Source organism: Hippocampus zosterae, chromosome 9 (assembly GCF_025434085.1).
Source record: "Hippocampus zosterae strain Florida chromosome 9, ASM2543408v3, whole genome shotgun sequence".
NCBI lineage: Eukaryota > Metazoa > Chordata > Actinopteri > Syngnathiformes > Syngnathidae > Hippocampus > Hippocampus zosterae.
Window position 1 is genome coordinate 15247251 of NC_067459.1, and position 18468 is coordinate 15265718.

Consider the following 18468-nt stretch of genomic DNA (forward strand, 5'->3'; position numbering starts at 1 on the left):
GCGTTCAAATGATATTGCATTTGTATGTACTAGAGCTGTCAGTTTAGCGCGTTTTTAATTGGCATTAATTTAAATGAATTTTAACGGGATTAAATTTTTTCTCGCAAGATTAACACGGCACACGTCACAAGCGGATGTTACTTGTTTGGGACTATTTTGTGTGGAAGGTTACAGTGTTCTGCGTCCATATAAATAGAGCGGGTGGAGCTACTCTGTGTTTGTCTGACAGTGGTAGCGACCTAGCTAAAATAAAACGTGTCCAGTGATGTCATTCGAAATGAGGTCTACACAAAAACTGTAGAAAGACTTCCGCACAAGAAGGACCAACACAATCAACATAGCCTGACTGTGTTAGGGGGAGTGACCCCCCCACCCCTTTCAGAATGGTTTGCCCCAGCAGCACGGGAGAAGTGCGTGCGCTTTTTTGTACGGCGGGCAGTTTTGAATACAGCGGCACATAATGAACACTGGTGTCCGGTGTCTCGTTATTCTTCAACAAACATACAGAAACAGACTGCTGTGTTGAAAGCAAACTTGAGAGAAACGAAGTATGCAACCATGGTTTAAATCCACTATAGGCTGAGTACTAGTGTACCTTAGATGTGCACTTTATAATATTATATTGCTCTGTTTTGATTTCATTAAAAAAAAGCTGTTAAAGCAGCTGTTGTGTGACAAAATATTTTTTGCACCGTTATTGATGGACAGTAATATTGTGTGAGAGATTATGTGTGAATAACTGCTCCAAGTGAAAAATGTTCATGTAAAATTCATTCATTCATTCATCTTCCTAACCGCTTGATCCTCACTAGGGTCGCGGGGGGTGCTGGAGCCTATCCCAGCTGTCTCCGGGCAGTAGGCGGGGGACACCCTGAATCGGTTGCCAGCCAATCGCAGGGCACACAGAGACGAACAACCATTCGCACTCACACTCACACCTAGGGACAATTTAGAGTGTTCAATCAGCCTGCCATGCATATTTTTGGAATGTGGGAGGAAACCGGAGCACCCGGAGAAAACCCACGCAGGCCCGGGGAGATCATGTAAAATTGAAAATTGAAATTGTTATTTCAGTAAACATTTGCATTTGGCACATAGAAAACTGATTCATGATTCCATGTTGATGAGAGCATTAAAATGGGGGAAAAATAGGACAAAAACATGTAAAAGGAAATTCAGAAACTATAAAAAATGTGTGAGTAATCACGATTAATTTTTTAGTCCATTTGAGTTAATTATGACAGTTGCATTTTTAATTAGATTAAATATTTTAATCGTTTGACAGCTCTAGTATGTACCTTATACGCACTTTTATACAAGACTTAAATGTTTTTTCCTCATATTTTCTGTTTTTTTTTTTCTCTGTGCCTTGCCATCTATTTTTTTAATATCAGGATCATTAGGCTATGTGTGCAAGGTTCTTATGTTTGTGTGCATGTGCGTGTGTGGGGGAATATAGGTTTGCTTGTGGGGATATATATTTGTGTACGTTGAGGGGGGGTTCCTCTTTTTATGGTGTAATTTTGAAATGTTTTAACTGTACATCACTTTGAGTTGCATTTTATGTATGAAAAGGGCTGTATCAATAAAGTTTGATTGATTGATTGATTCGATCGATATATGATGCTAAATATGATGCTCAAAATTGAATGAGGTTTCTTGTCACTATGTTGTTATTGCACATCAGGAAAACTCCTCCCCCCCCCCCCACACACACACACCCCAGCCCCAAAAACATATTTTTTTTCAATTCTGATTAACCACTAATATGCGATTAGGTGAATCCGCGGGTGCCAAATCGTGAGTATTCGGGGGTCGTCTGTACTTGAACTCTGGCAAGACGTTTTAAGTTTCTGGCCACCTCCTCTAAGGACTACGGAGCCCCTAAGGGGACATGGAAGGAAAAAAAAAACTTTGCGAGATCTCGCAAAGTAATGCGAGATCTCGCAAAGTAATGCGAGATCTCGCAATGAAAGATTGCGAGATCTCGCAAAGTAATGCGAGATCTTGCAAAGAAGGATTGCGAGATCTCGCATTACTTTGCGAGATCTCGCAAAGAAGGATTGCGAGATCTCGCAATACTTTATTTATTTATTTTTAATGGTCGTTGACTTGCTTCCGGGTCATCGTACGTGCTTCCGGGTCATCGTACGTGTAAACGCAGACAACAGTTATGGAGCGTGTTCAACCGTTCGTGAGTTTAATAGAATTTTACTTTGAAATCGGCTTGAAATACAAAGACATTAAATCTGTTCTTGATGTTAAGTACGGTTTCCAAATAAGTGAAAGACATTTGAAGCGAGTGCTGAACCAAAGAGGACTATTTCGTCGGAAAACGTTCAATGACTTGGCAGTCCTGGTTGACTTCATTCGCAACCAATTGCAGCATTCCGGACAACTACACGGTTACAGGTGGATGTACAGTAAGTGCAGAGAATATGGACTTCTTGTCAGGAAAGAGGACGTTCGTCTGGTCCTGAAAGAGTTGGATCCGAGAGGAGTGTCGTTAAGGCAAGCAAGACGTTTGAGACGGCGAAACTACTTCTCCAAAGGGCCCAATTTTATATGGCACATGGACTCCTATGACAAACTGAAACCATTTGGAATTTGTATCAATGGGGCTATTGATGGTTTTTCAAGGAAAATAATGTGGCTCAATGCCTACATAACTAGTAGTGACCCGAAGTTGATTGGGGGTTACTACATCGACGTTGTGCACCGTTTGGGGGGTTGTCCTCGAATCGTTCGAGCTGATCTTGGGACTGAAAATGGTCACGTCAAAGGCTTTCAGCGTTTCCTCGTGCCAATACCGCCAGGCAGCACTCTTGACAGTTACTTGGATGGAGCCAGCAGCGCCAATCAAAGAATTGAATATTGGTGGCGGTTTCTTCGCAGCCAGTGCATGGAGTTCTGGTTATCCCTCTTCACAGACCTCAGAGACAATGGCTTCTTTGATGGTGGATTTCTGGACAAAAACATCCTACAATTTTGTTGCATGGGACTTATTCAGGTGAGTTCATACATTCTGATAGACTCGTTAATTAAATGTGTATTTTTGTATGTGAGAGTGAGTTGATGGGAAAGTGGACAGGAACACCCAAGGGGATAATGGTGTGTGGTGAAGGTGAAGGAAAAGTTGGGGAGATGTGGTACACATGAGAGGGGAGGAGTGAGACAAAAAAGCAGCTTCACGCTAAAAGTTCTTGCTCATAAAAGCCGATATGACTGTGCAACTCTTATTTAATCTGGCTGTATATTATTTTCAACAGGATGAGTTGGATGACACGGCCTTAGTTTGGAACAGCCATCTCATCAGGCCCTCAAAGAACATGAATGTCCCCAGTGGTCGGCCCAACGTGATGTATACGTTACCTGAACTTTATGGTACAACGGACTTCCTCTCCCCGGTTGACAATGAACAAGTTCAACTGTGCAAAAGCCAGTGTGTGTTTCGTTTGACCATGCCTTGTGATCCAGATGTATTTGCATTGTGTGCTTTTTTAATGGCCCAGTCCGATCTAATGCCACCAAAAGATCCATTTCAGGCTGTGAACTTGTATTTACACCTCAGAGAGGCCCTCACCGCTACTCTTTAAGATAAGAAACCCTTTATTAGACTCGCAATGGAGAAATTCCCAATTCACAGCAGCAAATTTATAAAAGGAAGAATATAAAATATACAAAATATAGGAGCTCCTGAAAAGGCAGCCACTCTCACGGCGCCATTTTGAGGTCAAAATAACACAACACATAGGACAGACAGCCGTGCAATCTTCACCAATTTTCTGCATACACTTTATAAATTACAGCAATCTATGTATTGCTTGGTGTTTGGACCAAACTATATTACGGCTCCTCAACTGGTGTGAGAAGTAACATTTATTGAAGCCTGAATTTGACCATTGTCATTTCTTTTATCACTTCACCTTCAAAGGATAATTGAAAGACTTTATGACAAATAATATATACCCATCATAATTAAAAGCATTGTTTATCTGCTGTTTTTCTACCTGTACAGTATAAGGACAACATATTTGATCTACAATATAAAATGTTTGTCTGTCAAAGCATTATTGGTGTAAATAAACATTCTTTCTTGGTTCCTGACTTTAATCACAAATACTTAACCAACGTGGATGCTGAGGAGTATTCCTACACAATTGTACATCATCCCAATTGAATTTTCACCTGCATGTAAATGATGACTGCGTAATTGTCACTCCTCACTTTCGTCAGCAGGTGGTTTCTTGTGTTTAAAAAAACTGTTAAGAATGATTTGGAACAAATTTTATTCACATCGACAAAATCTTACAAACATTAATCTCAACATTTTAAATGGAATGTACAACTTCAGACCTTTGGGTAAAACTGAAAACTCCCATCTTGCCTGAAACCATCATGAGAATAAGTGGTGCAGAAAATGGAAGGAATGGAGAACTAACACAGAATCGATTGCATTTTAATAATGCACAATACACAAATGGAAAACAATTGCAGACTGCCCTTCACGTGGTTAACTATGCCAGATGTTTTACATCTCAAAAGTGCAAATGAACAACAGAGCCAATAAAATTTTTAAATCTTGCCATTTTCTCATCAAGGTTTTGGAGCACACTTGGAGATCCACCCAGTACACCTTTTTTCCTCGATCTTATTTTGTCTCTCAATCTTTGGAGGAGCATTTCATTATCACCCCTGGACATTTTTTGTTGACAAAAGCAAAGGACAGCTATTCGATCACCATAGGAAGTGATATATTTGCCCATTTGCTCTTCAGTCATCAGAGAAATTACCTCCATGTCAACCTGCAAAGATAAATTGTGAGAATGAATACTTGAAATTTTGACTTAATTAATAACTTTTAACAAATGTAACATGAGTGATGGTACAGAGCAGTCATCATTATTTGTATTCAATATTACATAATATAATAATAATAATACATCAGGAAGCAGCAGCACATTTACTAACTGTGATGTCTTTTTAAAATTGTGTTACATAAAGTCATTATTGTAAGAACTAAGAACATCAACAGTACAGGTAGAGTATATAGAAATGCTAGCTTCACTTTCCCTGAAATGCTAGCTTCACTTTCCCCGCCAAGTTAGTTTCTCACTGTATTTGGAGGTCTGCATGACAAATTACTACTACGATGAATACTACTAGGATTAATAATAATAATATAATTTATGTAATGCTTTTCTTACTTCTCAAAAGAATCAAACGGTTTGCACTACAGTAGTGTATTTACAAAACAGAAAATTAACAGTAGAGAAAGTGAGCGTGTCGGAGCCAGTGTCCATTTTGCTATTGCTACGCTTATTATGTTAGTGTATGGGTGTATGCCCACCTTGTCGCTTTTCATGTCGCTTTTCATGACTTTATGTAATGTCCACCTGAGCGACATTTCTTGATCGCAAGAAGTTTTCCAAGTCCTCCTCCATTATTCTCTCCCCCTCCGATGTCGTGTGTAGTCGCTCAAATTAGCCGCGCACGACAGTCAACATTCGCCAAGCTGACCCGGAAGTAGATCAACGCGCAGGAAAAGAACACACTCCATAACTGTTGTCTGCGTTTACACGTACGATGACCCGGAAGCACGTACGATGACCCGGAAGCAAGTCAACGACCATTAAAAATAAATAAATAAAGTATTGCGAGAGCTCGCAAAGTAATGCGAGATCTCGCAATACTTCTTTGCGAGATCTCGCATTACTTTGCGAGATCTCGCAATCTTTCATTGCGAGATCTCGCATTACTTTGCGAGATCTCGCATTACTTTGCGAGATCTCGCAAAGTTTTTTTTTTCCTTCCATGTCCCCTTAGGGGCTCCGTAAAGGACTGACAGTGGGCGGGTCTAACTTTTCTTAGCCACGCCCCTCTGAACCGCGTCTCTCTTTTCTGCTGAACGCTGATGTGTAACTAACTTCAGTTTGCAAGCACGCTGCAAAAATGTTCACTTTTGGATCAAAAGTGGTGTTGCTGCTCCTCCTGGCTTTCCCCTGCGGCTTGATATCCATGGGTAAATTCTTTTCAGACTGCGTGTTGCCGTGCTTTTACTTTTGTGCTGTTAAAATGTGAATTAGACAAAATACATCGACGTGGCATATTTACCACGAGAAGATGTGAAGCCAGCAGTTAGGTGTACGCATTCTAAACTACTTTTCTTCATTATCTGAAACTATAAACTTCATGGACGTTGATCGCCTCCAGTCAAGGTTTACCATTCGTCGTTTGGAATGAATGAACGTTATCGACGTCTGTTTGTGTGAAGCGTGAGGTTTTATCGCATGCGTGCTCACGCAGAGGTGAATTGTTCCGCCGGCGAGGAAGCAGATGTTTTATATTCGTCTGTTTAAAGTTGAAGTGTGTGTATGTAGCAACACTTCGGTACTCACGCTTGATGGGACACGTCACCATAGTGTGGGGAAAAGCTAACTTGTATTTGGAGCGTTGTCTGACGTCATAGGTCACGCCGCCCCACTCGGCCGCTGTATTAATGTCTATTAGGAATTGCTCAAATAGGAATTTGAACAAATAATGCATTCATAAAGTGGATTAAATAATTCTAATGAATAATCAGGTTGTTTACGACAAATACTTCTCTTCTGCTCATTTACTCATGGAGTGCAACTACCGCTCCAAAGCATGTGAGAATTGATTCTATATTGGTGCAATTATTTAGAACTAAGTACTGTACACAGTCTCTTTGCTTGAGGTAGATTTTTTTTTGCAGGTGAGCAGTGTGTGTGTGCATATCATCAAACAGTACTGTAGCGAGATGAAACCGTGCAAGTGGTCATTCACGTTCATTGGAAATATTGTTCGCAAAAGTCTTTTCAAAATTGGATTTAGCTGCCAATAAATGAACATTCACTTGGCCTCAATGTATCAAGGAGAACAAAATTACAAGGTTTAAATCAGATTTCCTTTCTTTTTCATTGGTGTGCAGGCCGAGTGTCCGCCAATACTGAATCTGCCGAGGACGTAGACCCAGATGCATCTGTCGATGAGGAGGAAGAAGATGAAGAAGAAGAGATGCCGGTGGAGGAAGACCAGATCCAAAGCTCGGCACGTAACGTAATTAACAATTGAGCAGTGTTATTTCCCACTCTATCTTTAATGTCACGTTGCGTTGTATTCCAGGAAGGGGATGACGACGACTCTGAAGGAGATGATAAAATGTTAACATCTCACGCTGATGCCGACACAACCATTGTCTTCACGACAGGAGAAGGTGAATCTGATTTTGATAGAGGGGGCTCACCACTGTATTTTAATACTCATCTCCTTGTCTGAATACTTTAGAGTTTCCCGCTAATGAAATTGTGAGGTTTCTGGTGGGCTTCACCAATAAGGGAAGTCAGGATTTCACCGTTGATTCCTTAGAAGCAACCTTCCGTTACCCTCAGGACTTCCAGTTCTACGTTCAGAACGTAAGTCAGAATCACCATTCAAAACCTCCCGGCACTTTTTTTTTTTTTTTTGCTTTGCAAGTTCAGTGTATCGTAATTATTTATATCTGCCTGTGAATGTTAATACTGTATATGTATATTTTGATGGAGGCACCCTGGACAATCTATTGTAAGGGTTTATCCAAAAATAGGCCTTTACAAAGCCAATAAATCTCTGTATGAAGGGCGGGGAATTTCTGTCGAATTAACATATTTTCCCGAACGGCTGGTGTATTTCCCGTGCATCGTGAAAGGCTTCATTAAACAATTCACAATCACTTCTGCATAATGGAAATTTCAACGATCGGTAACTGACGAGTTTGCCAGAATGAACAAGGCAGCTTTTTCATAATGAAACTTTATTTCATATGTTTGTTGTAGTTCACAGCTTTGCCTCTGAGCACGGTGGTTCATCCGGGCGCGCAAGCCTCCTTCGAATACTCTTTCATCCCAGCTCAGCCCATGGCCGGTCGTCCATTTGGTCTTGTTATTCTCCTCAACTATCATGACACCGAGGTTAGAGAGTACAGTGTCTGTTTGTCCATCGAGTCCATTCATTCCTATTCCAGTTAAGCGTTATTTAGCTAATGTGTGGAAAGCTGTTTGGTTAAGATGCTCCAGATATACTTTGCACAACAACTTTGTACGGTTTGTTTAAGTTCAGTTCCAAAGACACGCGTATCTGAAATAGCTAATCGCTTCTTCCCGATGTTTACAATTGTCCTGCAGGGCATTGTGTTTCAGACGGCCATTTACAACCAGACTGTCACCATCATTGAGAAAGAAGAAGGCCTGGATGGTGAAACGTAAGACATTCCTTTCTTGATATTTGTGACAAGAAAAGATGCGCCAAGCCTTATTTTTATATCTCTGCATCGTGTAAACAATTCGCAGGTCATTTTCCACATGATACCCACAGACAGTCCCAGCCCTCAATTCCCCAACGTGTTTTAGTGCCAAACCGTAAAAGGAGCTGTGAAATTGGTCTGTCTGATTTTTCAGTGCAACAAAATCCACAGAAACTCATCATCGTATGCCTCCCAAAATCCTAAATCAGGAGCTTGTTTGAAATGTAGATTATTATATACCGGTACATAAAAAAATACATATATTGTGAGCAAGTGGGCATCCATAGCTTTATTTTATTTACACATGCCGAAAAATAAACCTTTTTTTTTTAACAGAACTGATGTAATTATGGGGCGGCCCGGTAGTCCAGTGGTTAGCACGTCGGCTTCACAGCGCAGAGGTACCGGGTTCGATTCCAGCTCCGGCCTCCCTGTGTGGAGTTTGCATGTTCTCCCCGGGCCTGCGTGGGTTTTCTCCGGGTGCTCCGGTTTCCTCCCACATTCCAAAGACATGCGTGGCAGGCTGATTGAACACTCTAAATTGTCCCTAGGTGTGAGTGTGAGTGCGAATGGTTGTTCGTTTCTGTGTGCCCTGCGATTGGCTGGCTACCGATTCAGGGTGTCCCCCGCCTACTGCCCGGAGACAGCTGGGATAGGCTCCAGCACCCCCCGCGACCCTAATGAGGATCAAGCGGCTCAGAAGAAGATGAATGATGTAATTATGCTGATTGGTGGCAAAACACGTTGTTTTTAGTCAGGCATACTTGACGGAACAAGATGTAGTCCGAACCCCTTTGTTCAGTTTCCTTCAAAAATATGATGAATGGACTGTGTCTCCTGTTTGTACTCTTTTTTTCCCATCTATTTGTTCATTGCATGTTTTGCAGATGTATTTCAACATGCTCCATTCATCAATTGCTGACTTGATAGATTGCCCACCGAATGGCTTTAAACAGAGAGAAATGTTTCTTGCACTTAGAACAATGGACACACACTAATGACTACGATGTCATGTACTTGCAGAGTGTTTATGTACATCTTCCTTACCGGCCTGGTGGCGCTGATGCTCTTTGCGATGTACCAGGTACTGGAATCACGGACGGTAAGTCTTTTTTGTTTTTTTTTTAAATCAACTATGAAGCTATGAAATGTAAGTCTAATGGTTGAAAACAATCCATTCAGAAATGCTCAGTTTTTTAAAACATGTTTATTAAATGTCAAAACAAACGTTAAACTGTTAAATAGTCTGAAATGCAAATGAGGGTTGATGCGGAGTTGGTAGTTAAATGCCCGCTGAGCTGCGAAGTCCGAATGTATATCACGTGCTGGTTCAAATGACCCTGTTTTGCACGTCAGAGGCATATTTGCGTTGGAAATTTTAGTTGAATTCAGAGGTTCCAATGGTACTTGTTGGAGGGAGAGGTTATTGTGGACACGGCGGGATCCTTTCACCGTCCTCTGATCACCCTCCAGGTCCTCCGCATGTTCGTTTGATTTGGGCTTAGGTGAGGTGCGAAATCAGAGGCGGAGAAGTTCTTGCAAGAGGCTTTACTGAACGAACGTTCAGGGCACATGTGTGATACAAGCAATCGTTGTGGTCAAGGCACAAATGCGCAAAAGCAGCGTCCCTATACAAGTCTTACATATGCTAAGCGGGGCGTAACTCCTTTTCTGTAATGGGCATCACCCTTTCTGTTTCTGGATGACTGTTTTAATGTTTTTGGTTTCAGTTTCATTCCCTTAATCATTTTAATGTTCTCAACGTTTTGTCTTCATAAAACATGATGATAGATGCTCTAGCTGTTACAATATTTCTTAAAGTCATCTTAATGCTTTGGTTGGAACACAGCTGTAAGTGGGAAACCGCAATCTAGCTCGGAGACGCACTTAGAGTTGTCTGGTCTATGTTCACGAAAGGCATCAACACTATTTCGTTGCTAAGGTAGTTCAAGTCAAGGTCACCTCATAAGGTTCAAGTGGTGGTCACATTGCAAAGTTCAGAGTAAGATCTATAATCAAAGTCTGTCTGTCTGCGATAAATAGTTGAAGCTAAACATGGAAAATAGATCATTGATGGCTTCATACGCCATGTTGATTTGTGTCCCTGCGGAGGAATATGAAGAAGGTTGTTAATTCTGTTTTTCAGAAAAAGAGAATCCCGGTAAAGTTAGAGAAGGGCACCGGCGGAATGAACGATGTGGACATCAGCTGGATTCCTCAGGAGACTCTCAATGTCATGAGTAGGTCCCTGCCCCCCCACCCTAATCGCCAACAGGAAATCTGTCTTGCCAGTTTGCACTGACATTCATTTTCCAAATATGTGCTTTCTATCTTATAGACAAAGCTTCCCCCAAAACTTCGCCACGGAAACGAGCCAAGCGGGCAGCTGGAGTGGATCAATAAAGCTGTTGCTTTGCCCTCAATCAACATGAAGTCCATGAGATTTCAAAGCTCTTTTCCTCGCACGTTTCTGATGCGTGATGGAAAACAAGCGTTTGGACTTCAATTTCTGATCTGCGACTCTCAGAGTTGCCACCTCGACACTAGCTGAACTGAATTGTCATTCCTTTTAATGTTTTTTTTTGTAACAGTGTGAATGTTTATGTGTGAATGTCAAAAAGAGGGCAGGAAATGGGTGTGGCTGAAAGCATCTTGGCATAGAAATGCTGTGCAGTTACCATAATGAGACAACTGGATCCTCACTATGTGCCATATCTCTCCGTGCCATTTCACAGGACCTCACAAAGCCCAACAAATATAATTTGAATTTTTATCGGAATTGCACAGTGTACAACAGTGCAATGAAATTATGATTTTTAAAAAATATACATTTTGCCCTAGAAGTAACATTTCAAATGTGGTGGGGTGGCGGCAGCTGCAATTCGAACAAACAGATTTTACTCCAGGTTGTTAGAAAATTCCATTTGGTGTCTTAAAGGTTTCTGCGGACTCTTTAATAGGGGCTGTTCAAACACATTTTTTGAGAAGAATAAATGTGACGCCAAAACAATCGGATGGTTTTCCTTTTGTGGCATTTGAAGTCTTTGATGGATGAGCATCCTTTTCTATTATTAACACATCCTGCATGGAGATAAGCAGATGAAAAGACTGATACCGGATCAGTGTGCTGAATTTTTGATGCATCAAGGTAGCGGGGGGATGGAGGACGGTGGGGGCTGTCCGGCTCTGAGAGTGGGGCGTCGAGCTCAGCGCCCGTTTGTAGGAGGAGGAGGTGTGTGTGTGCGGGGGGGGGGGGGGGGTGCAGACAACGTCATCTCGACCAGAGCAGGGAAGGGCTTCACGCACACACCCACCAGTCTATTTTTTTCCACCCCTTTTGTACTGATACACGACTCGTATAAAATATGGGCAGCTAATTTACCCAGCGTTTTTTTTAAGTCCAGTTTCATGAGTACCCTTTATTCTAATTGGACTCACGATCGCCCACTCAGCGTGGATTGAAATGGGATGATAATGGGATTGTTCACGTCGACCAAGATCGAGGAGATACTCTGCTTTGCTCTAGGTAAGACATTTCCAGCTACCTTCGTGCTCTATCTTTTTTTAAATCTCCCTACGCGCAACCATAAACGTGCCAGCAATGTTGTACACACGCCTGGTGGGGATGTTACTTGAGACGTGGTCAGCGGGAGTACAGCAAAGAGCCAGACGGGCTGCAAAGGCATGCTTGTTAGGAACGTTAAGAGTCCCTGTAAGTTTTGCTCAATGGATGTTAGAGATGGCTTATTTTTGGTTGGCCCCTTTTTTCAAAAGGTCATTTTAAGGGCAAGTTTCGGGGGGGGGGGGGGGTTGAATGAAGTGCTTTAATGATTTTATGTGTGGAATCTTTGGAAGAGTCATGCAAAGATTGAATCACATTAGAAAAGAATCATAAGGTCAGTCCACGGGCATCCCGAGCCCCTAAATTGAATCTCTGCACCCCTAAAATGCCCGAAATTATCTGGTTATTGTTTTGGTTTTGCCAACACACACAAAAAAAACACACACGCACGCACACACTAAAATAGCATAACTGATTATGTTTTAGGGCGGCCCGGCAGCCCAGTGGTTAGCACGTCGGCTTCACAGTGCGGAGGTACCGGGTTCGATTCCAGCTCCGGCCTCCCTGTGTGGAGTTTGCATGTTCTCCCCGGGCCTGCGTGGGTTTTCTCCGGGTGCTCCGGTTTCCTCCCACATTCCAAAAAACATGCGTGGCAGGCTGATTGAACACTCTAAATTGTCCCTAGGTGTGAGTGTGAGAGCGAATGGTTGTTCGTTTCTGTGTGCCCTGCGATTGGCTGGCAACCGATTCAGGGTGTCCCCCGCCTACTGCCCGAAGACGGCTGGGATAGGCTCCAGCACCCCCCGCGTCCCTAGTGAGGAGCAAGCGGCTCGGAAGATGGATGGATGGATGGATTATGTTTTAATACGGTTCATAGCTATTTTCTTCTGCCTCCTCTTGATTTTGGCTGTGGTACCAGTCAACCACTAGATGGCAGCATACTAGTTTGACACTAATTTTAAAAGAAGGAAAGCAAGAAGTAGGGCAGCAAGGTGCAATGCCGGTTCGCGCGTCTGCCTCACAGTGTAGAGGTGCAGGATTCAATTCTGGCTCCGGCGTTCCTGTGTGGAGTTTGCATGTGCCTGCGTGGGTTTTCTTCAGGTACTCCGGTTTCCTCCCACATTTGAAAAATATGCACGGCATGTTAATTGAACACTCAACATTGTCCCCAAAAAGGACCAAAGTAGCACCACAACCAAAGTGACACCACCAGCAGGACCACCACCGTAAGTTTTCAGCCCTGAAAAGGCTTTGACAAATCCGAAAATAATAAAAGCAAATGCACAAAATTGAAAATAACCACGGAACTCAACTGATGAAATACCAACATATGATGGTGTAACAATTAAATGAGCCAACCCCTTCAAAATCGCACGTTAAGGTATGGCCCTTTATTAGCATCCAGTCCACCCATTCACACCCATCTGCAAAATCGTGAGTGCAAAGGCCATTGGGAGCAATCGGTCTCACTGTGGGGCTGCGCCAAAGTACAGTAACGTGAAGCCAGGCAGCAGCGCCGAGCACAGCAACGCAAAGCAGAGCGAAGCAAAGTGCAAATGACCCAGTTAGTGCCTCACATAAGGGTTAAAAAATAATTGGTATTAAATCCTTGAGGATGTAATGCAGGCCACCATTAGGGAGTTGCACATACCACCAGGCATATGAAATCATCAACAGGAGAGAGGAGCTTCACCGGCAACAGTGATTAAACGTCACATCAGGATGGAGATTGTTTGTGAGCCGCTGTATCAAATACCAAACTGTAAAGAAGCTGAGAAGTCGATGCACTGAAAGAATTTGTGAATTGTCCGGCAAGTGGAGGCAGCCATTGCCACATAACCCGCAGCAATGCAACGGTGGAGACTTTTCCTCTTTGCTTTCCCTACACCCCCACGAAAAGTAACATTCTGTGTTTGCTTTGTCTGTGACTTGATAGCAGGTTGATTTTTGGTCAAAGTCAGAATTGTACAACCGCCAAAATATTCCACTGTAGTGCAAGATTACATATTGCTTTATTACTTCATTTGATTGAGTAACAAGGTGTCACCTGCATCTGCATTTCAGTGTTCCTGTCCATCCCCGTGGTGGTAGATTCATCAGATGTGAATTGTGAGAATGTTTACAAGGACTTCTCGGACTGTGTCCTGGAGCTGGGGGAGAGCATGGACAACTATCAGGAAAACGTGACCAGTGAGAGGGGAGTGGCGGCTGTGTGCAGGTGACACAACATGAACTCCACATTTCTGAAATGAGAATGGAAAAAAAATTGTGAATATAATTCCAAATCGAACGAGATGTAGAACTGCACAAGCGTCGTTCCGAAATCCAGTATTATTGTTACAGTCCCCCCCCCCTTTGTTTATTTATTTCGCTGCATTGGAGGGGCAAATTATGCAATGCCGTCGACTGTGAACTACAAACTCTCTTATAAAGACCATTTTTAAATGACAAGCTTTATAAACTGAGAATTATTTGTTTGGAAAGGGAGAATTCTTAATACAACTCCAGTGCTGGTTCTCATTATGATTCATGACTGAGCAAAACAACGCGTATGCAGGGAAAGCTTTGCATCTCGTGACAAAAGCAAAGAGCACAGTCCATCATCCGAGAGGAAGGAGACAGATATGAATGGTGCTGAGACACTGAGCCACTCATCTAAATAATTTATGACTCTGCTGCAGTGGTAATGAAATTCCGGTGACTGTTTTGTCATTGTTATTGCACTTCACCACCCCGGCATAGACAACGATCTACAGCCGAGCCTTCTGTTGAAGAATTTCCACTTGCAATATCATCCGCAATATCTCTGAAGCGGTTGCCATGGTAGTTAAAGCTCAGTTTGACTTACTGGGAGCCACCGCATCCATCGCAGTGATGGATTGTTGGCAAGTAAATGAATCTCCGACAGCCGGCAAAGATGAATTCTGGCTTATGTAATATGGCAGATGATTGGCAGCGCTGATCTGATGATGCTTTCTTTGCCGCAGCCACTGGGAAGCTTTCCACACGTGTGCCCTGACGGCGCTGTCCGACTGCCAGCAGGAGGTCAGTTCCATCTGGGAGACTCTGAGGCAGGACTCCCGAAAGATGCGCTTTCAGGGAAGCTTGTTTGACTTGTGTAGTCCCAGTTCATCTCCAAGCATGAGGTCACCTGTTGCGGCGCTGACCCTGCCGCTCACGGCCATGTTGCTCACCACCGGGCCCAGATGGTCCTTCATGTAAAGTGGGCGCGGAAGAAGACGGGCAGAGTGAGACGTGTCTTATGTTCCACCAGGCTCACTCTTCCCAAGCACAACCTAAAGCCAAGGAGTAACACAAGCATTATTTTCACTCTAGTATCCGTAGTTAGTCAAACAATCTTGGAAATCGAATCATAATCAAAAGGTACAGTGGTCCCGACACTAAGGTGATTTTTAAAGCAATGCATTGGTGTATTTGTTTTTAAGGCACCGCATATACAGTATGTTGTCAAGTTTAACTACGATAGTTCAAAGAAAGGGTTCAAAATTTAGCAATAGCTTCCTCTTGTTCGGTACGCTCAAAATGACGCTACTGCTTAGCTTTGCGAATATGGTTCCTGTCAGTGGTTGGCCATGCATTTTATACCTGGACCTTTGGTGGGGATTTACTCTGACATCACAATTACACTAGCCATCACAAAGTATACACACAAAAAAAAAGAGCACTCGCAACCTTGCTACGAGCTACGAACATACATCTGGAGCAGTTCAAAATCAACACTTGTGTCGTAACTTGACAAACCTGTCAAGAGGTTTTGGTGGGTTGGTGATTTGACGGTAGCAAGCGGTGGACCCAAGACTGGGGAGCAGGCGTAATCGCAAGAAAAAAAATATTTCCATCCATCCGTTTTCTAATCCGCTTATTCTCACAATTGCAAATTAGTGCATGTCAAATCATTAAAAGTCCTAAATTAATGGACTACGACTTGAGGGTGCGTGTTATATTCAAGTATGTTTTATACTTGAGAAATGATGGTAAATCCAGGCAAATTGACAACACCAAAGAGCACCTGGACAAATAGCAAGTGACTGAGGTATCTGATTGGTAGACACAAGAGACCAGGCTGATGAGAACAAGTCGCAACAAAAAGCTAACAAGCAACATGAAAAAAGGCACACAAGAAAAACCATGACAAAACAAAACTCAAAACAACACTGACCATGCCCCCCAAAAAATAAAAAAGATCTAACATCCATCTAAAACAGTGGCTTGCAGCCAATAAACATGCTAGCAAATGAAGAGAATAAACTATTGGGAATAAATTCACAATAGAACAAATATTGTAATTTAGGTTGTAAACGTAGGTCATTGATTCTGCTAGTGTTTAGTCCAGCAGAGAATGCCTTTGGGGATATGTGCTAAGCTAACCATCTTGTGCTATATTTAGCGCAAAGCTATCATCACTTAATGAAACTCAGCTGTTTATTTAAAAAACTGAGTAGCCATTTTCACAATGTATGTTTTTTAAATAATGTAATTGAAAATTATTGTACATTTATTCGAATTCAAGAGGAGGGTTAGCCTTAATTTATTATTGGCAATTTGGCATGACAAATCTTAGCTGTCCTACTGAATGATAGCATACAATTTAGTTTATCAAATGAATGAACGAATACATTCATGATGATTTAGTGGCATCCAGGAAGATGTTAAAGTGAAACAAATATTCTGAGAGAATTCTTTCCTGGAAAGGGGAGAATCTGACAATGTGTACAGTAAATTAATAGTAGTCAGGGGGCCCTTATCATTTTAAAGTACAGTTCGGTCAAGACCATCAGGCTTTTTAAAAAACCCTTTTTTGCAGCACATCACTCCATTGTAGTGAAGTTCAATGGTTCCATCTGAAATGCCAAAAAGTGTTTGATTTTGTGCATGTTTATGACTTAAGTGTATTTGTCTCCGGGTGTTTACATGGCCTAGTCAAATATATAATCGTCAAAGCAATAGCAGCTGCTTTTGGAATGCAAAAGTATTTTCAAAATACAATTTTTATATAAATACAATAGTATTTTCAACAAATAGCGTTCAAGGTTTAAAACAGGACCAAAACAATAATATCTTAAGTTTGTCCTTTGAAATGGCAAAACCTAATCATTTACATGTTGTTTTATACACTAAATAATTCTCACGTAAATGTTAATTATAGCACGGCAGTATATTTATTTCCAATATCAGTACTTTGGTTTGTTTCGCCTCATTTCAAACTATTTGACCCATTTGGTTAATAAACTGCCACAGGCATAGTTTTAATTAAGACATTTGCATTTCTAGATCAGACACCAACAAATAGTCTTATAAATATACTGGTAATGAGAAGCACTGTTTATTTTTAATGTCAACATGCTTTCTATACCCACAGTTTATCTTCATCGACAGTATTTTTCCTGTTACCTTTCTCATCATATAACCGCATGGCTGTTTTGTTACGGCGCTTCAGACCATTGGGGAATGTGATCATTTGAACTCAGAAAAAGTATACTGATTCAGTGCATGAAGATGTAAGACTGACTCCGCAGCGCATCGTCTCATTTTCTCACATCCATCACCCACCTTGCACACCCTCTCTTCTCTCTCGGCATGATCCTTCTGGTTGTTTCTATTTACAGTATTATGGTGCGCAGGTGCTAGCATGATGTCATCCATTGTGTGTATGCAGTAGTGAGAAGTCCAATTGTCCTCAAAGCATGAGCAATATTGTAAGGTCACATTTTTCAGAGAGGACTCTTATCCCTTTTGTGTGTATTTCAAGAAACCTCTGAATGTAAAACCAAGTTCAACATCTATGCTTTTGTTTGCTTCTAGAGAGCAACACTATTTATAAGACTGTATAGGATACGAGCAATATATGGCAAAGTCATGTGTCTGTATTAAAGCACCAGCACTGTAAAACCTAGTTCGAGTCTGTGTCGGTTCCAAAGACATTTGGAGGAATAATGACGGAAAGCAAAATGGAGGATTTAATCAATGAGCAGGGAATGGGTCAGATAGAGTGGAGACTTTTCTATACGACTGTTTTCGGCCTTCCCTGCGGCAAAGTGTTGGTAATGAGGACCATAACAAGCAGATTTGCACCCGTCCGTGAGCTCCCATCTGTTTCTTTCCACCTGGACACTTTCAGTGTAGAGGCAGTGGTGGGAGAAAATAAAGGATCATGGCCTGAGGTGGAACCTCTTCAGAAGAGCGAAAACTTGGTTGCACTTCACTTGTCATTTGAAGACCGTAGATACTGTAGGCTTGCTTGAGCATCTGAAGCAGACACCAATTACGCTGGCCAACAAATGTTTACTTTTTTTTATTTTTTAAGGGGGTGTCAAGTCATATTTTGTATTCACAATATCCTCTATGTGGCCCCACGAAACACAGTATTCTGATGAATAGTGCATTTGTTGAATGTGAAATTTAGCAGCAAAATCCATCTATTTACATCCATTTCACGGGGTAGCCATTTTGCCAATTTCTGGCGACTGAACATGACATCACAGTTGCTCAGGGCTCAGGTAACAATCAATTACGGCTCAGCTAGTGAACATCACTTGAGCAAACTCAGAAAACAGGTGAACGTCCAAATCTGCTCTTGTATTAT

At 42.0% G+C, this 18468-nt stretch overlaps 3 protein-coding genes across 3 annotated transcripts; all 3 read left to right on the forward strand.

The window, feature by feature from the left end:
* The first annotated feature begins 2105 nt into the window (after positions 1–2105).
* On the forward strand, positions 2106–3950 carry LOC127607344 (uncharacterized). The gene is made up of 3 exons (XM_052075558.1): positions 2106–3010; positions 3270–3588; positions 3862–3950. The coding sequence occupies exons 1-3, from the start codon at positions 2174–2176 to the stop codon at positions 3867–3869; spliced, it is 1164 nt and encodes a 387-aa protein (XP_051931518.1). The 5' UTR covers positions 2106–2173; the 3' UTR covers positions 3870–3950.
* Positions 3951–5865: 1915 nt separating this feature from the next.
* LOC127607346 (translocon-associated protein subunit alpha-like) lies at positions 5866–11312 on the forward strand. The gene is made up of 9 exons (XM_052075560.1): positions 5866–6022; positions 6953–7075; positions 7151–7237; positions 7309–7436; positions 7836–7970; positions 8184–8260; positions 9326–9404; positions 10449–10542; positions 10641–11312. Exons 1-9 carry the CDS (start codon positions 5953–5955, stop codon positions 10703–10705), a joined length of 858 nt encoding a protein of 285 aa, XP_051931520.1. The 5' UTR covers positions 5866–5952; the 3' UTR covers positions 10706–11312.
* Positions 11313–11558: 246 nt separating this feature from the next.
* Positions 11559–17774, forward strand: LOC127607348 (neuritin-like). Its single transcript, XM_052075564.1, has 3 exons — positions 11559–11828; positions 13929–14082; positions 14852–17774. Exons 1-3 carry the CDS (start codon positions 11771–11773, stop codon positions 15084–15086), a joined length of 447 nt encoding a protein of 148 aa, XP_051931524.1. The 5' UTR covers positions 11559–11770; the 3' UTR covers positions 15087–17774.
* Positions 17775–18468: the final 694 nt, after the last annotated feature.